We start from the raw sequence: 15,991 nt of genomic DNA, 5'->3' as shown, positions 1-15,991 counted from the left end.
GAAAGTCTAAGAAATGAACAAGGAAGTGCACATGATATGCAAGGCTAAAGTACGATGATGTGTTGTTGGTTTTTTTTTGCACAGGAGGTGTCTCTTGCACTGTTTGCAGATCACCAGCTCTGTTTCTCTTTCATGATGTGTTCCAACATCATGCGGACAAATCACAATGACACCAAGCTGGTGGAGAGCCTGGAATATCTGCCAGAGAATGAATGGAAGATTTTCTTACATTCAGCTGTCCTAGCAGACATGATGGATACTCCAAAACAAATGGGACACAGTAATGGTAAGGTGGACCAGCAATTGATTCTTTATAATACTTGCAAATAACCCCTTAAATAAAGCTGATTGGATTACTTTGGAATAAAATAACATAAAGTTGCATTTGCAGACAGCATGAGTCAAAGCATATAAATTATAAAACTGAACATTTTTATAATCCTAATAGTTGGATAATTTACAGTTGTGTTATTATTCATAACAGTAAGTTTTTCTGCATTAAGATGATTTGCAATTAAAGTAGTTGTTTTTCTGCGACAGTTTTGGCTTTTGAAATTATGGTTTTACCTTCAAAACCTTTTTTACTTATCACCTTTGCAAGTATGCTGAACTGTCTTAACCATAGTATGCTTCTGACACCTGGTGCTCAAGGTTAGTAATTACAGTTGGAAAAAAGTTTTAGAAAATATTAGTAATAGTAATTATAGGTAATACATTTTGAAAAAGTAATTAAAAACAATAAAAATACTAATAACCAAAACATAATACCCTAAACTACTTTTATGAATATTTACAATACCATTTATCTCCAAAGCACAAAAAATGCTATTACAAACTTTGGAATTTAAAAATGTAAAAGATAAATCCATCTTGTGTTTTAGTGATAATACTAAATTATTAATATAACCAGTGTACAATAATCACTAAACTTTTCTAAAGATATTTTGGAATTGTGAGAACGTTTTCTTAGTAACCTCCCCTAATATCTTTCACAGTTTCTGTAGCTGTAACAACTTTCCTAATTAGTACAACATAACACAGAATAGATAAAGGTGCACAATGTTGTCTTTGAAATGACCACAGGGGTTAGCACAGCTTAGATTTCAACCAGGCTATAGGGCAAATAATGTTTTTTTACTGGATGAGCTGCTTAGAAGCTTTTCGTTTTCAGAATAAGATCATGCTTACTGGATTTTGGCAGACAGCAAATGCTAACATTAACATCAATTTTTTTCAACTTTAATTATTTTATTCTTATTTAAAAAATACTGTTGGCAGTCCAACAGCTATAAATTCACAACTAACCTTACACTAAAGTGTTAGAAATCCTTTGGAACAACACTTAACATAATTGTTTTATAAATGCAAATATGTCGAAAATGAATGTTACGTTACTGCAATGGGCTGGTGTCCCATCCAGGCTGTATCTTGACTTACATCTGTTGCTTGCTGAGATAGGCTTCAGCTATCCATGACCCTGAATTGGATAAAGTGGTTACAAAAAAGTTGGATGAAATGTAATATTAAGGTTGCTTGAGTAAAATAATGCCATATTAGCTACTACTGTGACTGTCTTTTTTATCTTTAGGTATGGATTTCAAGGTCTGTGCCCCTGGTGCCTGGCTTACAGATAGCATGTGGAAGCAGTGTCAGTACATCAGTGGTCAGCTCCAAGCATTCACCTCTCTTTGTGAATCTCTCTTAAGTAATAAGCATCAATGGACGTCTTTCTTAAAAGCCGGCAATCTGTATCGGTTTCTGAGCAATTCCTATACTAACAATAGCACTTCTCAACCAAGTGAGTTTTATGTTAATTCTTTAGTCATGAGCTTCAAAATTGCGATCATACTAGATGAAGCTGTCTGAAATTTTAAATCTTTTTCTTACCATAACACATAAATCTCTCTTCCCGATATTGGCTCACTGACTCAGCCTGTAGTCCTTTCCATTCCATTTTCTGAGGCACAGGTTAATATTAAAACTGGCAGTTTGTAGGTGAGAGTATGGCATTTGAATATAATAAAATATACTCAGAATAGATTTACATCAAAATTACATTAAAGAAAAAAATCAATTTGCCCAAAAGGGCATTAAGATTTTAAATATATTTGTGGTTTGTATGAAACCACGTAGTATAAACCTACTTGTAGTGGGTTCATTGTGTAATTCTGCTTAGCATTTACAAAATACATGTTATCACAAATAAATGACACAAACTTTAAAGAACCATGCAGATAACACTCACTGAAAATCTATTTCCTTACATGTACTTTAACTTTTTAAAATCCAACCCTTTGCTTTTTTTATTTACTTTGGTACTAGACAGAGATTAACCAATGTTTTTTTCTTTTTTTAGAATGTGATATAATTAATCAGCACAAATTAAAATGCATAGACTCCATAACAATATAATACAGAGATTGCTAATATTTGTTTTAACTTTCTTTTAACTCAGCAGCTTCAGTAGCAATTCAGATAGTGCCAGGTAATTATGTACAAGTACCTGGTCATGAGGAGTCTGAGGAGAGTCAGAATCTGTGTGGCACTGTTTTTCCCTGGGAGACCCTCACTGGATTTCAAAAACTCATTCTGGTTAGTTCTGATTTGCAAGAGTCTACATTCACTTCACTTCACTTATTTAAAAAAACATTTCAATTCTCAAGTTTGGGTTTCAAACATTTTCTTACGTTTTTTCATTCTCTTACAATGAATCGTTTAAGTGTAACTAGGTTTAATATACATAAAATTACATCCTTAAAAATCCTTCTCATGGTACTGTGGCTCTTTCTGGAAACAGAGAAGAGTCCTAAAAGTTTATTAAATTTATGTAAATTCAGATACAAATGTACGTTCTGGTTATTTCTGTAATGTCTCATTTTGGAAATTAAGTGGACTTTGGAAGGAAGGTTAGATTCCTAATCTCACGTACTTCTGTTCACCTCACAGTTTGGCTGCTATTCCCACAGATAGGCATGACAGACCAAATATACAGACCATATTTCATTCCTCTATTGCATTCTTTAGGATCTATCTCAACAACCACAATCTACAAAACCATTTTCTACTATGAGCAGTCTCAAGATTATTTTTTTCCAAAGTACAGTATGTCTTATCAAAGAATAGGTATAACACTTTTGGAAGTATATATATATACAGTATGTTAGAACAAAAAATAGATGGAAAGTCACAATTGTGCTCAATTTTTAATGACATCTCTGAAGAGATCATTAGAAAAAGAACCATGTAAACATGTCACTTAAAATCTACAAAACTGAAAATATTTATATTTTTACTGTAAGCCTTCTTTTAGCCTTGTCAGACTGGAGTGGCATAATAATAGTTGCTGAAGAACCTGAATTTATTCAGGAGATCACACAACCAGAAATTCTGTTATTATTAAGTTCATTTTTTTAGGGTCAGTTTTAATATAACTGTTTTTAACCTGTTGTAAACTGTTCGCAGAGAACAGAAATTGTGAAAAAAAACATTACATTTACAATTGAACATTTATATTTATACATTTATAAACATTACCCATTTTGTAAAGTCAAACATACAGTGTGAACTAAAGGTATGACATTACCATTTTATGAAAAAGTAACCACCCAATGTAGCGATGGATTTTAAGTTGCAGAGACAGGCTACATGCCTTTAGTTTTATAAATATTGTATTTTAATAATTTGAATCTTTCAACCCATTAAAATTAAATGACTTGAATCTTTCAACCTATTAACAAAGGTTAAACATACATTCAGTGACAAAGGAATTTCAGTTAATTTATAAATGCAGATCTGTCTTGTATTCTCTTCTCATACTTTTTATCTTAGATTAAAATTCTAAAGCCAGAAAGTTTGACAGCAGCAGTAAAAGACTTTGTTTCAGAGAAGATTGGCTCTAAATACCTACAGAGTGGGAAGATGACCTTGAGAGAGGTGTATGAAAAATCTAATGCAATCACACCTCTCGTATTTCTTCTGTCTCCGGGTAAGAGAAACACTTGTCAGTTCCACTTGACTTTATGGGAGGTTAACCACAGTAACTAAAACAATAACGTCCGTCACTGTCACACAGTAAACTGAAGAAGAAATATATATTATTTATATTAATAAAATATTAATGTTTTCAAATACGTGTGCAAGCACAGTATTTTTCTGCTGTTTTGAGGATTGAGGTAGAAGTAAATTAATACTACTGTAAAATAGTAAAGTTATGTAACAGTGTTGATTAGAAATGAGAAATTTAGTGAACATTTTCATTTTAAATACAAACACATTTACACTTGCATTGAATCTATAGCTGTGGAATGATTATACTGTATGTAAGAAGTGCAGTATATGTGAAATATGGTTTCACACTGCTTTTGTTTCCCATAGCACAGGGCCTGCAGTTGCAAACATACATATTGCAACATTCACACTCTCAAAACTGAGATGAACCGAAAAGATGAAAATCAGTTTACATGCATAAATGATGTAACCAACTCCCCACCAGGAAATGAAAAGCCATAGATCAACAATTATTGCATACTATACTTGGCTATATTGGCTAGTCAGTAACAAGGCACCACCCTCAAACATTTCCAGGTCAAAACCATGTTGCCTGGAGGTTTCAGATCACTTTCTGGGTTCCATTTAAAGTTCAGGCAGTTAAAATGTTTTTGTGAACCCCTTTCACTACTTAAGTAGAGCAGTTCTAATAGCAATATCCTTTGCTATTACAAATATCGATTGGCTAGTACCAGTACATATTATTGTATTAAATCACATTTTTAAATCAAATGAAAAACAAGTAAGGATGATATTATTTTATTCTTGTGAAATCGGAATATACAGTATAAATACTTAAATTTAGAACTAAGGAAGAAAAAGAATGCCAATGAAGTATTGATCCGATATATATGAACACCAACACTAAATGCATTGTCCGTGAATTTAACTAGCAGAAGCTTAGCTAGCCTAGCAAACCATAGGAAAAATAAAACAATTTGCTGCAGAATCATCCAAAAAGGACTGAAAGTGAAACGGTGAAGAACGGGAAAATATTGGTAAATACTGTACTGGCCAGCATGACTAGGTGGCCTTATGTTACTCAGGGAGATTTGAGGATGAGTGGTAATTTAGATGCTTCAGTGTAATGAAATAGCCCTTGTTCGTTCATGTCTTGCTGCAGGAATGGATCCAGCTTCACAACTAGCACGGTTGGCCCAGGAGGTGCGTGGTGGAACACTGCATCTGGACATGGTCTCCTTGGGGCAGGGCCAGGGTCCCAGGGCCAAGGAGCTTATCAACAAGGCACAGGTCCTCAAGGGACGCTGGGTCTTCCTGCAGAACTGCCATCTGGCCGCATCTTTCATGCCCAGGCTCCAGTCCATCATCAACTCGTGAGTACTGCACATTACTCTTCCAAACTTCATAACATAGGCCTTTTTATTTAGACAGCATGTGAAGCACCCTTTACATCTAGGAAAATCCAGTTCAAGCTGATACAAAATGAGCTCTTTACTCCATGGATTGCTCAAGGTTTGTGATTAGCTCATAAGTGTCCAGTGTTCCTAGCTGTTTTAACACTACAACAATTAATAAACAAAAACGTCTCTTTTTGAACAACCAAAATCATTTCACTCACACCCTTTTCGTGATTTCAGCTCCAGAGCTTCTGTCTGCCTTTAATTCAAGTCTCTTACAGAACTAAATTCTTTGTCTTTTCAGGTTGAAATATAAGGGTACCAATATTGATCCTCAGTTTCGGCTTTGGTTATCCTCTAAACCAGACTCCATATTTCCTGCCTCTATTTTGCAAAAAGGGATCAAGGTAAACTCACAAATGAAAATATATTTTTATCATCTTTTTAAATAGTATAACAGTAGTAGTATAACAAAATACATCACATATACCTTAATTATTTAATTTATATGCTTTATAACCCAACACAGGATACACATCATTTAGATAGGAACCTGGATTTTCTATTAGCTGCAGAGTAAATTAAGGTCAGACTTATGTACGGCATAGTCCTTTGGTTGAGACATTATACTGAAGCCCTGATTACATAGTTATCTGGGATTTCCATCTGATCTGCTGTGATTTGGGCATGATGGCACATTACCAATGCCATAAATCATTTAAGTGGCTTCTGAACTTGAGTAGTGGATGAAGTGGATTTCCTCATATATGAAAAACTATTTGGGATTCTTGAGGATGGAAAGCACAATATAAATAAAATGTATTACTCTTATAGTTTGCATTAGGTTTACATTATAATACATAAAAAAAGAAATAAGCGGTAGCACATTTGTCAGCACCTCTCAACTTCATATCCAAGTTTAAAATGTTTCTTATTGACATCTTAGGTTATAATTTCATTAACGATGTTTGGCAATTATATTTTATTAATTACACATTTTCCATTAATTCATGCCAAACCTATTCTTCAAATTGTGCCACTTACAGAAATAATTAGATTTTTGCTGGTACATTAGTTTTGAGTATCATAAACTTACAATTGCAACAAATAACAATGAATTATCAAGAAATTACAATCAATTTCATAGAAGGTGACCTGACAATTGTGTGAACAGACACAATAGGAAAGCTTAGCGTGAAAATTGGTCCAAATCAAGAACAAAGTTTTATATGTAATTTTAAGGTCCAGCAGTTACCAGTGCTAGTCCACAGACAGGGAGATGAGAAGAGGAATCTAAATGACACTGAGTCATTTAATCAATATCCATAACGTGTATATTCATCTTAAACCAGACATGCTGAAATACAGTACTGTAATAAGTTTGAATATAAGTTTGTGTTTGTTTTTTAAATAAATCTATTCATAATCAATAAATTATTTTTTGTTAACATTTTTATTGTTTAATAGCATACCTACAAACAGAGAATAACAACATCATCTAATAATACAATTTTAAAAACAAAGAAAAAATCAGTGTTACAATCAGTTACAGTGACTTGGATGTAGACTGACTATTCCATTAATAATATTATTTAATAAATCATAAATAGATAAATAATGTAATAGACAATAAATGTGCATCAATGTAAAAAATAAAGCCCAATCCCAAGCTTTCAGAGAGGAGTCAAGGTTATTTCAGGATTGTCTTTCTTCCAACATTATCCGTTTGGGTCCACTAATATAAACACCTAAACTTTTTAGGATGAGCTGCAGCATTGTTTTTTGAAAGTCAGTGTGTAAGACATGGTATGTTTTGGCAGAAAATACACCACCACAAAAAATGAGCATGAATAAATTAATTACTCCCTTTTAGATTGCAGTTGAGCCCCCACAGGGCCTGAAGAAAAAGTTACTTCATACATTCAGCACGGAAGTGACAGAGAGTACCTTCACAATGCCTGGCTGTAGCCCGGTCTGGAAGACTCTGCTCTTCAGTCTGTGCTTCTTTAATGCTGTCGTTCAGGAGAGAAAGAAGTATGGCCCCTTAGGGTGGAACATTCCCTATACATTTACATCATCAGATCTAGAGGTGAGCAGTCTACACTCTTTGGACTAGACTTGTGACATTTTTGATCATTCGTTTTGTGAAAAACAAAAACAAACTTCCCACTGTAAATCATTCATCTGAATTAATTTCGTATGTAGCACATCTTCAGTATGTTTTCTATCCTAAATTAGCATGAACAGTTTTTGAATGTTTTTTTTTACTATTATACACTGTTGTTCTACAGTAGTTCACTATGTTTTAACATATTTGAAGTGAAATGCTAATTGACATTCAGAAAATTAATATAAATATTACACCATGCCAGGAAGGTGCTGAATTTAAATGATGTAAATAACTTAAATCTTATTTTTGTACATTAAATCATAATTTTTAAACTTCATAATTCAGCGGAAATATTAAATATTTTCAGTGCCCCTATTGTATCTTACGGCTCTCTTTTTGTGGATTGTGACTTTGGGAAGATTCTATGGGTCTATGAAGGAACTTTGAGAGAGATATATTTAATGTTCATGCAAAATCAAAGGACATAGCAAATCATGTACAATCATATGTACTGTAGCCCAAAACGTCCATCACCAATGCAAATGGACGCTTCAGAAATAAAAGGGGCAACTTGTAAAAATATCTTGTGCATATTATATAATATGCATAATATTAAAAAGTGGATTCACACAAAGTAGAAAAGAAATTAAAAATGCCATTAGAATGGTTGGAGAGTAAGAAAAATAGAATAAAATTAGGTCAATGATGGCAATGCTATAACTGTGAGAAAAGCATATTCAGCGCCGTGAATAGTATTTTGCCCCCAATCTGATTTTATGCATATTTGTACATTTCTCACAGTGCTTTTGGTCAGAATCTTTTAATGGGTTGAAACAGTATACTGAGGAGAGCCTGAGAGAAAAAATGGCACCAACGTTTGGTGTTTCTTTCATTTGTTTGGTATGCAAGGGAATCAAACATGCAATCTTCAGGTGAGAAAAAGTTATTGCCCCCCCTGCAGCGAAATCAACCTATTTAAAAGGATGATTAGGGTCAGCTGTTTGAATACTTTGGTTAACAATAAGGCCTGAATTAGGCCAGCCCTGCCCATCAAGGTGAAGCACACAGGATCTAGAGTCACATCATGCCATAATCAAACTAAATTCCTGAGAACCTCCATTGTTGATGTCTATCAATCTGGAAAGGGTTACAAAGCCATTTCAAAGGCTCTGGGGCTTCACAGAACTACAATAGGAGCATTATTGTCCAAATTTGGCCGTGCTGCCAAAACCTCTCCAAGAGCAAGGTGTAAAATTGTCCAGGAAGTCACAAATAACCCTAGAATGATATATACTGTATATGGATCTGCTTTTTTCACACAGGGCATTGGGTGTTGCATTACTTTCTTTTAATAAATGAAATAAATAACGCAAAATTTTTATACTAATTCATCTCAGGGTCCCTTTAATCTAATATTGGACTTTGGTTGAAGTTCTAATAATATTCACTGTGACAAATACGTAACAATGCAGAAAATCAGATGGGGTGAAAATTTGTTTTCATAGCACTGTAACAACATTTAGAGTTACAGTATGCTGCTTGCACTGCTCTGTGGAATATCTCTGGGTATTTAGCTATTTCATTCCTTTCTTAACCATCAACTGCAAAGAAATTCTTGTTTGCAATGGCATTCTGGAGGATGCCAATTTATACCCACCTGTCCATAACCCTGCCCAGTATATACAAAATAAAAAGGTATTCTAATTAAAAACAAAACATCCAAATAAGCACCAGTGAATTTTTACACATCATTCATGAATTCAAGACCACTGTTCCAAAACTGTGTTCACTGTGATATTGCAACAGCTTTTTTTCTTGCTTTCTCCTTTGGTAGGTGTCTATACTGAACTTAGAGATGTTACTGGTGGGAGGATCAGACGTGCCTTGGCCCACACTGCGGTATCTCACAGGGGAGGTGGTGTATGGTGGCCGTGTGACAGATCCCTGGGATCGCCGGTGTCTACTCAGCATCCTACACAACTTCTACAAACCCAGCGTCCTGCAGCAAGGCCACACATACAGCTCTGATGGGGTAGGCTTTACAAAACGTAGGAATTGTAAATAAATAAAATATTTGATTTAAAACCAATACTAATTTCTGTCAAATAAAAAGACTGAGTAAATCTTCAGTAAATCTAATAGTATTTACCTCTGAGGGCTTTTTAACTATTTGTACTGAAAAACAAAATGACAACTGACTTTTTCTGAAACAGGTGTACCGGCCTATCTCTGGAGAGCCCAGCTTGTCAGACTGCAGAGTCTATATTGAAAGTCTGCCTGACAAAGATGCCCCTGAGGTGTTTGGAATGGACAGAAATGCAGAGAACGTCTTTCTGCAGAGCCAAGCACAGCATTTGGTCAACACTATCATTAGCATTCAGCCCAGACTTGGAGATAGCAGCCTCATTGCCAGGTGTGCTTTGACATCTCTTTCCTTCCTTCACTGTCAAAGTGAGTTGTTTCGAGGGTACTGGACAACAGAAATTTGTTGGTTTCTATATTAAACAAAGACTAATTGACTAATGAACAAGGTGTCTTGAGTGGAAGATCCCTAAGCCAAGCAATAAAGACACCAGCTCAATGCACAGGTACAGCCTCATGCCCCTTATATCACCAGTTCCAGTTCGGTCCATGTTACTACCTGAATGTGACTGGGATAGTCCAGCAGTGGTGAAGAATAACCATGATCTAAGGAAAGATCTAAGAAAGATTTAGCTATATGACAAAATAAGTAGTGAATCTAGATGGAAGAATAGCTTTAACAAGATTATAGAGCTACAATTTCTGTTAAGTATATGTGCAATAATGTGGGGGTATGTGTGTTGTGGTAGGCTTTCTGATCAATCATTTCAAGTATGCAAATATTATGCACCTCCTTAAAATGGGAAATTGATCATTTAACCTATTTGTACAAAGCAAATCTACTGTAATTCGATACATGGGATCAGAACCACCTATTCTTTGTATTGTGAAATCAAAGTATAGTTACATAGTCTTATTAAAAGGAATTAAACCACATTGTGGTTTTTACATATAGTAACATTGCAATCTCTGAAATATATCAATTATAGTCATTGGAAACATTGTTCTAAACTAAAAGGTGTTATGAACATAAAGTAAAAACAAAAGAAAGGTTATTTGTTCCAATAGTACATTGAAATTGCCTCAGCAATCACCAGACAAGAACCTCAAGCACTTGTGGTCTGTCTTTGGCTGAGCCAAAGAGTATAGTAAATGCACTTTTGATGATGCTGTTCTATGGAGTCTATTCCATTTCTGGCATATGCCCTGCATCCCTCTATTAGAAGAAATTCCCAGAGAAGAGACTTAAACACAAACTCTCAGGATGCCCATGGTTGTCAAATCTAAATTTAACTACACTGAATAGTAATTAAAAACTTTAGGAACATCATATGAACTTTTTGCAAAATGCTTAAAAAATTCAGCTTGTCTATTTTTGTCTTAAAGCCATTTTCTTCTTGACAGTGATGGGCAGACTCAGGATGAAGTCATCTTAAAATTGGCTACTGACATTCTGAAGACCCTTCCAGGAACTGTGGAACAGCCCAGACAGGCAGCTGGACAAATACCTACCCTTAGAGATCTCATGACAGAAGCTAACACCACTTCTGATAAAGGCAAACTCCTATGACACAATAGAAAAATGTTCAATTAGTAAATTCTCTAACTATAAAGTTTGATTGGCTACAGTAGACATTGCTCTTTTTGAATGAAATGTTTTTAGTTTCTTAGTTCATTATCATACTAATAACTGTAAGTAAATGACTTAAGATTAATAAAGACCAAATGACATTCATAATACAAAATCTGATTCTTAGCCCTCAAATGCTTCAGAACGTTTTAAACCACACATGAATCACTCACATACCGAGAAACAATCTGGGTTTATGAGATTTACCTTCTAATTAATTTATTCCTCACTATGTACTACTTCTTTGCCAATTAACACTATCAGTTAACACACGTGATGTCCTATTGAAAACTTTGTCTTGTGTTTTGGGAAGGTTTTGACCCTTTGGTACACTCTACTTTGCTTATCGTCTTGCGTCAAGAGATCGATTGCTTCAACCAGTTGCTACTGGTCACACGCTCCTCACTGCAGTCATTATGCTGTGCTGTGAAGGGAGAAATCCTCATGACTGAGATGCTAGAGGAAATCTACAACTCCCTCCTTACAATGAAGGTCCCATCCATGTGGGAGGTAAAACAAGATAATTTGTTAATGTTTTGTGTTATTAAGAAACTGTTCACTACAGATGTAGATATCATTGATTTTTTCAATATATTAATTACTTTCCATTTGTATTATCTACCCAGTCCCAAATTGGACTCCCCAATTGTAGATTTCAGTTTTTTGCCCCCAGTTATGAGCCCTGCAACCATACATGGGAAGGATTAAATACAGTCCCTGACCAGCCCTGCTTTAACACATCAGAGACTACAAAGCCCCATTCCAGGTGTTCCTCACCAACAGCAGCACAAGTGCCTAGCCTTAGTTGGCCTGGAACCGTCTTGCCAACTAATGCCAATATCCCCACTGGTGCTACTCAGCTAACTGCACTGATTGAGGCATCCTAGTCACAACTGGCTAGTGTCACATCATGGAGTTCAAAGTGCACTTGAATGAGCACCAATATTTTTTTAGTCTCTCAAGAGCCCTCTAGCTCTCTAATATCTTTTGTAGAAGCCCAATCTGTTGTAATCTGACATTGACCATCTAAAAAATTGACTGGAATTTCAAGTATAAGATAGATATTTAATTATAGTTATATTCTTTTTAGCATATGTAAACTACTCAACTATAATATATGGGTTGCCTTTTTAGCTCTGACATTGGGCACAATTAAAATAATAATTATAATAATAATTGCTTACACTTTTATAGCGCTTTTCTGGACACTCCACTCAAAGCGCTTTACAGGTAATGGGGACTCCCCTCTACTACCACCAATGTGCAGCATCCACCTGGATGATGCGATGGCAGCCATGGTGCGCCAGAACGCTCACCACACATCAGCTATCAGTGGGGAGGAGAGCAGAGTAATGTAGCCAATTCATAGAAGGGGATTATTAGGAGGCCATGATTGGTAAGGGCCAATGGGAAATTTGGCCAGGACACCGGGGTTACACCCCTACTCTTTTTGAGAAATGCCCTGGGAAATCCCCATCACTATACTGGGGCATTAGGACCCACATGGACTGCAGGGTGAGTGCCCCCTGCTGGCCCCACTAACACCTCTTCCAGCAGCAACCTTAGTTTTTCCCAGGAGGTCTCCCATCGAGGTACTGGCCAGGCTCACACCTGCTTAGCTTCAGTGGATTGCCAGTTGTGAGTCACAAGGTGATATGGCTGCTGGAATGTTGCTTACCCATTCATGAGCAGTTTGTAATGCACTCACAATTTATTTTAGCTTGTTGGAATTCTGTTACAAACAGGTTTAACTGTTATTCTGAGATGTTCTGATTTCTAGCAATTAATTCACATGAAAGGTGAGAGAGCAAGTACAGTGAAAAAACAAGTATTAGAACCAATTATTGATTTCAGTTTCCTTTTTGTAAGTTGGAGCATTGATAATATTGGAACAGTCAAGTAACCTGAAAAAAGAAAAAGTGTTTATTTTCTGTTAGTGTTTGAAGCAATGCAGGTACTGTTCTGTGTATGGCCCTTGACAAATACAAGTGTGCAGAAGTCGCACAACACAGACCTTCAGCAAGTGGGGTTCCCTCTACACCATTGCCACCAGCCCTGGAAGGGGGGAATTGATGGGGGCAGGCTACTCATCTTCAGGGATGCTGGGGGGGAAGAACCCAGTGTTAAAATAATCTTGTACCAGAATTCTTTATCTTCCAATATCCAATTTCTTCAATAACTGTTGAGCTCAACAGTACACGGTTTTGTCACAAAATACAAAGCCGACACTCTTTTGTTTATATTTAAACAGAGGTGTTCTTACGAGTCTTGCAAGTCTCTGGGCTCCTGGATAGAAGACCTTAATCAGAGAGTGCATTTCTTCCGCGTTTGGGGAGAGAAAGAGAAAATATATCTCATGGAAAGGTAAAAGGATCACACTTAGGAGTGGAGATCTTGAGTTATCCATTCTAAACTCTTCATTATCCACAATTAGTTCTTATCAGGGTCTTATTAGGGCTTACTAACCTTTTGACTCATTAAGCTGAAAAGCATATTATCTCACTTACCTTTTTCTCTAAAAACAAATGTAAATAATAAGTCATATGAATTTCTGTTTTTCAAGGTTAGAGTATAACTGTGACACTCCTAATGACAAGATAGTCCTAAAAGGCTCATTAGATTACAAATGCGTATCAAGGTCCTGTAGAATTCACACTAGGAAATTTAACGTGGTTAAATAAAGGTTGATGGCAGATGTACTTTTATTTTTCTTTATTTAGGGTTGCTTCACAGACTGAGGGTATAAAGCCTACAACAGAGCCACAATTTCCCACCACCTGCAAGCAACCTCGTAGCTTCTGGTTGTCTGGATTCTTTTTCCCTCAAGGTAAGGAGAATGACTATTATGACAGGAAGGAGGGGGCAAAACATTGTGTTGTACGCCAATGGAAATCCATGAGACTTCAGTCTCAGGATATTAGACAATAACTAACTTCAGTGTCAGAAAACATTCTTAGGACCAGAGATGTCTTTTAAAGAAGTTTAACTGTACCGATATATATACTCCATTTTGAAAATATGTTTTGAAATGTTTCTTTTCAGCATGGAATAAACCTTTACTTGTTCCTTTGCAGCCTATGCATGTTGACACAGTTACCCACCTGAACTGATTATATATATTACAGGTTTTCTGACTGCAGTTCTGCAGAATTCTGCTCGTCTAAAAGGTGTTCCAATCGACTCTCTTGCTTTCACCTACCATGTGCAACCCACAGAGCAGGGTCTCAACAATTGGAGTGGAAGAGTAGATAAAACAGCATTTGCCTTTGAGGTAAGTGCTGATATTTTGCCATATATTTAAAGACTGTAGTACACAAGATCTTTCATACAGTATATGCATGTAACATCAAAAACATGAGGAGGCCATTTGGCCCATCTAACCCCTTTGGTAGTAGAGAATTCATCCCAGAATATCATCCAGCTGTTTATTGAAAGAAACCAGTTAATGAGCTTCAAGAACAGCTAGGAAGCTTGTTCTGTTCCACACAACTTGTTGGGTAAGAAAGTACCTGCTGCTATGAGCTGCAAACACACTTCCACATCGATTCCACTGTGGAAACTCTTGCACAACATTCATTTTCCTTAAAAGGGTATGAGAAATTCTAGTTCTGTTTCGAGACCTCCTTAAGGTCATTATTCATATTTAAACAGAAATGCACTCTAATGTAACTGGTATTGAGGCACTGGACTTCTATCTCATTTCTAACCAATTACAAGCTGCTTCATGCTGTAATACACCCAGAAACACAATATGTTTTGTTAAGACTACACATGTAAAACTTAACATTTGCAAATCACACAAAAAATCCAAATATTTATATTTGCTAAATCTTCATCAAGTGGTCTAACTTCTATAGGATGAAATCAAATAAAAACTTTGTAGAAAAAAAATCACCGGTTTGTGAGCATAGGTAGATAAACTATTGTTTTGTACAATATTCTGTTTTGAAAGTCTCTTCAGCAGTCTCTTAATTATCTAAATGCTGCAAGGAATTAAATTACCTGTCAAATGTAACAATTACTTAAATTACACTAAAAATTCCCCGTTATAAATGGATAACAGGCCAGCTGTTTATACAATAACTATTTTAGATAGAACAAGCTACCATCTCAATTAACTTGAGGATTAGATTTGTGGTTCAGTCTCTAGTCAGGAGAATGCAATATCTATAGCTGTGATTGGCTATGTCATTCTATTTATTAAAACCTTAACATTCAAGTTATTCAACTTGTATATGTGATACTTGCAACTCTGAAAGTGTTACCTATTAAACTAACATTTAAAATAAGAAAATTAACAGAATATATTGGGATTATGTGAAGATTACATCATGCAAGATTCTATTTAATTTTTTGTTGATAACCTGTGTGAAAAATGTCATTTATAAGATTATTCAAACAGCACAAACAGGTCCAAAAAAGGGAGAAATTTATTTTCAGTTCTTAGCAAGTTATATCTAAAAGCTTATATTTAAGCAACATTCTTCTGCTGAGCTATACAATTCACAGATAAGAACAGGTATTATTCTTCATTTTAAGAGCTCTAAAAATTTAAACAAGCAATTCAAACTGCAGATGCTATATTCTTCACAGGGCCTTCCACCCCCTAAGGAAGGTGTTCTGGTGTATGGATTGTTCTTGGAAAGTGCAAGCTGGGACCCCCTTTCTCAGGCATTAGAGGATTCATTACCTAATTATCAACACTGCCCAATACCCGAGATACACTTCTTACCACAGCAGGTAACTGCTAGTATTTTTGTGTCC

General features: G+C 35.6%; 2 protein-coding genes across 6 annotated transcripts in view; one reads left to right on the top strand and one right to left on the bottom strand.

The window, feature by feature from the left end:
* The window catches only part of LOC107077127 (leucine-rich repeat-containing protein 15), a 28,866-nt gene extending 19,127 nt beyond the window's left edge, over positions 1 to 9,739 (bottom strand). The window contains exons 1-2 of the mRNA XM_015345225.2: positions 9,715 to 9,739; positions 7,353 to 7,417 (exon numbers count right to left, since the gene is read on the bottom strand). The gene's annotated coding sequence lies outside the window, so the exon portion shown is untranslated. The remainder of the gene's footprint in view (positions 1 to 7,352; positions 7,418 to 9,714) is intronic.
* The window catches only part of LOC102683494 (dynein axonemal heavy chain 6), a 120,903-nt gene that overhangs the window by 101,714 nt on the left and 3,198 nt on the right, over positions 1 to 15,991 (top strand). For 3 of the 5 annotated variants that reach the window (XM_015345202.2, XM_015345190.2, XM_015345217.2), the window contains 15 exons: positions 85 to 286; positions 1,589 to 1,798; positions 2,456 to 2,592; positions 3,829 to 3,985; positions 5,171 to 5,381; positions 5,710 to 5,812; positions 7,279 to 7,494; positions 9,350 to 9,547; positions 9,729 to 9,928; positions 10,984 to 11,153; positions 11,541 to 11,737; positions 13,479 to 13,591; positions 13,948 to 14,054; positions 14,353 to 14,498; positions 15,821 to 15,967. In XM_015345202.2, coding sequence (XP_015200688.2) covers positions 85 to 286; positions 1,589 to 1,798; positions 2,456 to 2,592; positions 3,829 to 3,985; positions 5,171 to 5,381; positions 5,710 to 5,812; positions 7,279 to 7,494; positions 9,350 to 9,547; positions 9,729 to 9,928; positions 10,984 to 11,153; positions 11,541 to 11,737; positions 13,479 to 13,591; positions 13,948 to 14,054; positions 14,353 to 14,498; positions 15,821 to 15,967 — 2,514 coding nt within the window. The remainder of the gene's footprint in view (positions 1 to 84; positions 287 to 1,588; positions 1,799 to 2,455; positions 2,593 to 3,828; positions 3,986 to 5,170; positions 5,382 to 5,709; positions 5,813 to 7,278; positions 7,495 to 9,349; positions 9,548 to 9,728; positions 9,929 to 10,983; positions 11,154 to 11,540; positions 11,738 to 13,478; positions 13,592 to 13,947; positions 14,055 to 14,352; positions 14,499 to 15,820; positions 15,968 to 15,991) is intronic. The other 2 variants (XM_015345196.2, XM_015345211.2) reach the window with 2 other exon arrangements.

The sequence above is a fragment of the Lepisosteus oculatus genome, chromosome 2, assembly GCF_040954835.1.
Source record: "Lepisosteus oculatus isolate fLepOcu1 chromosome 2, fLepOcu1.hap2, whole genome shotgun sequence".
Lineage (NCBI taxonomy): Eukaryota > Metazoa > Chordata > Actinopteri > Semionotiformes > Lepisosteidae > Lepisosteus > Lepisosteus oculatus.
Note: the sequence above shows the minus strand (reverse complement) of the source record. Positions and strands in the feature narration are given on the sequence as shown.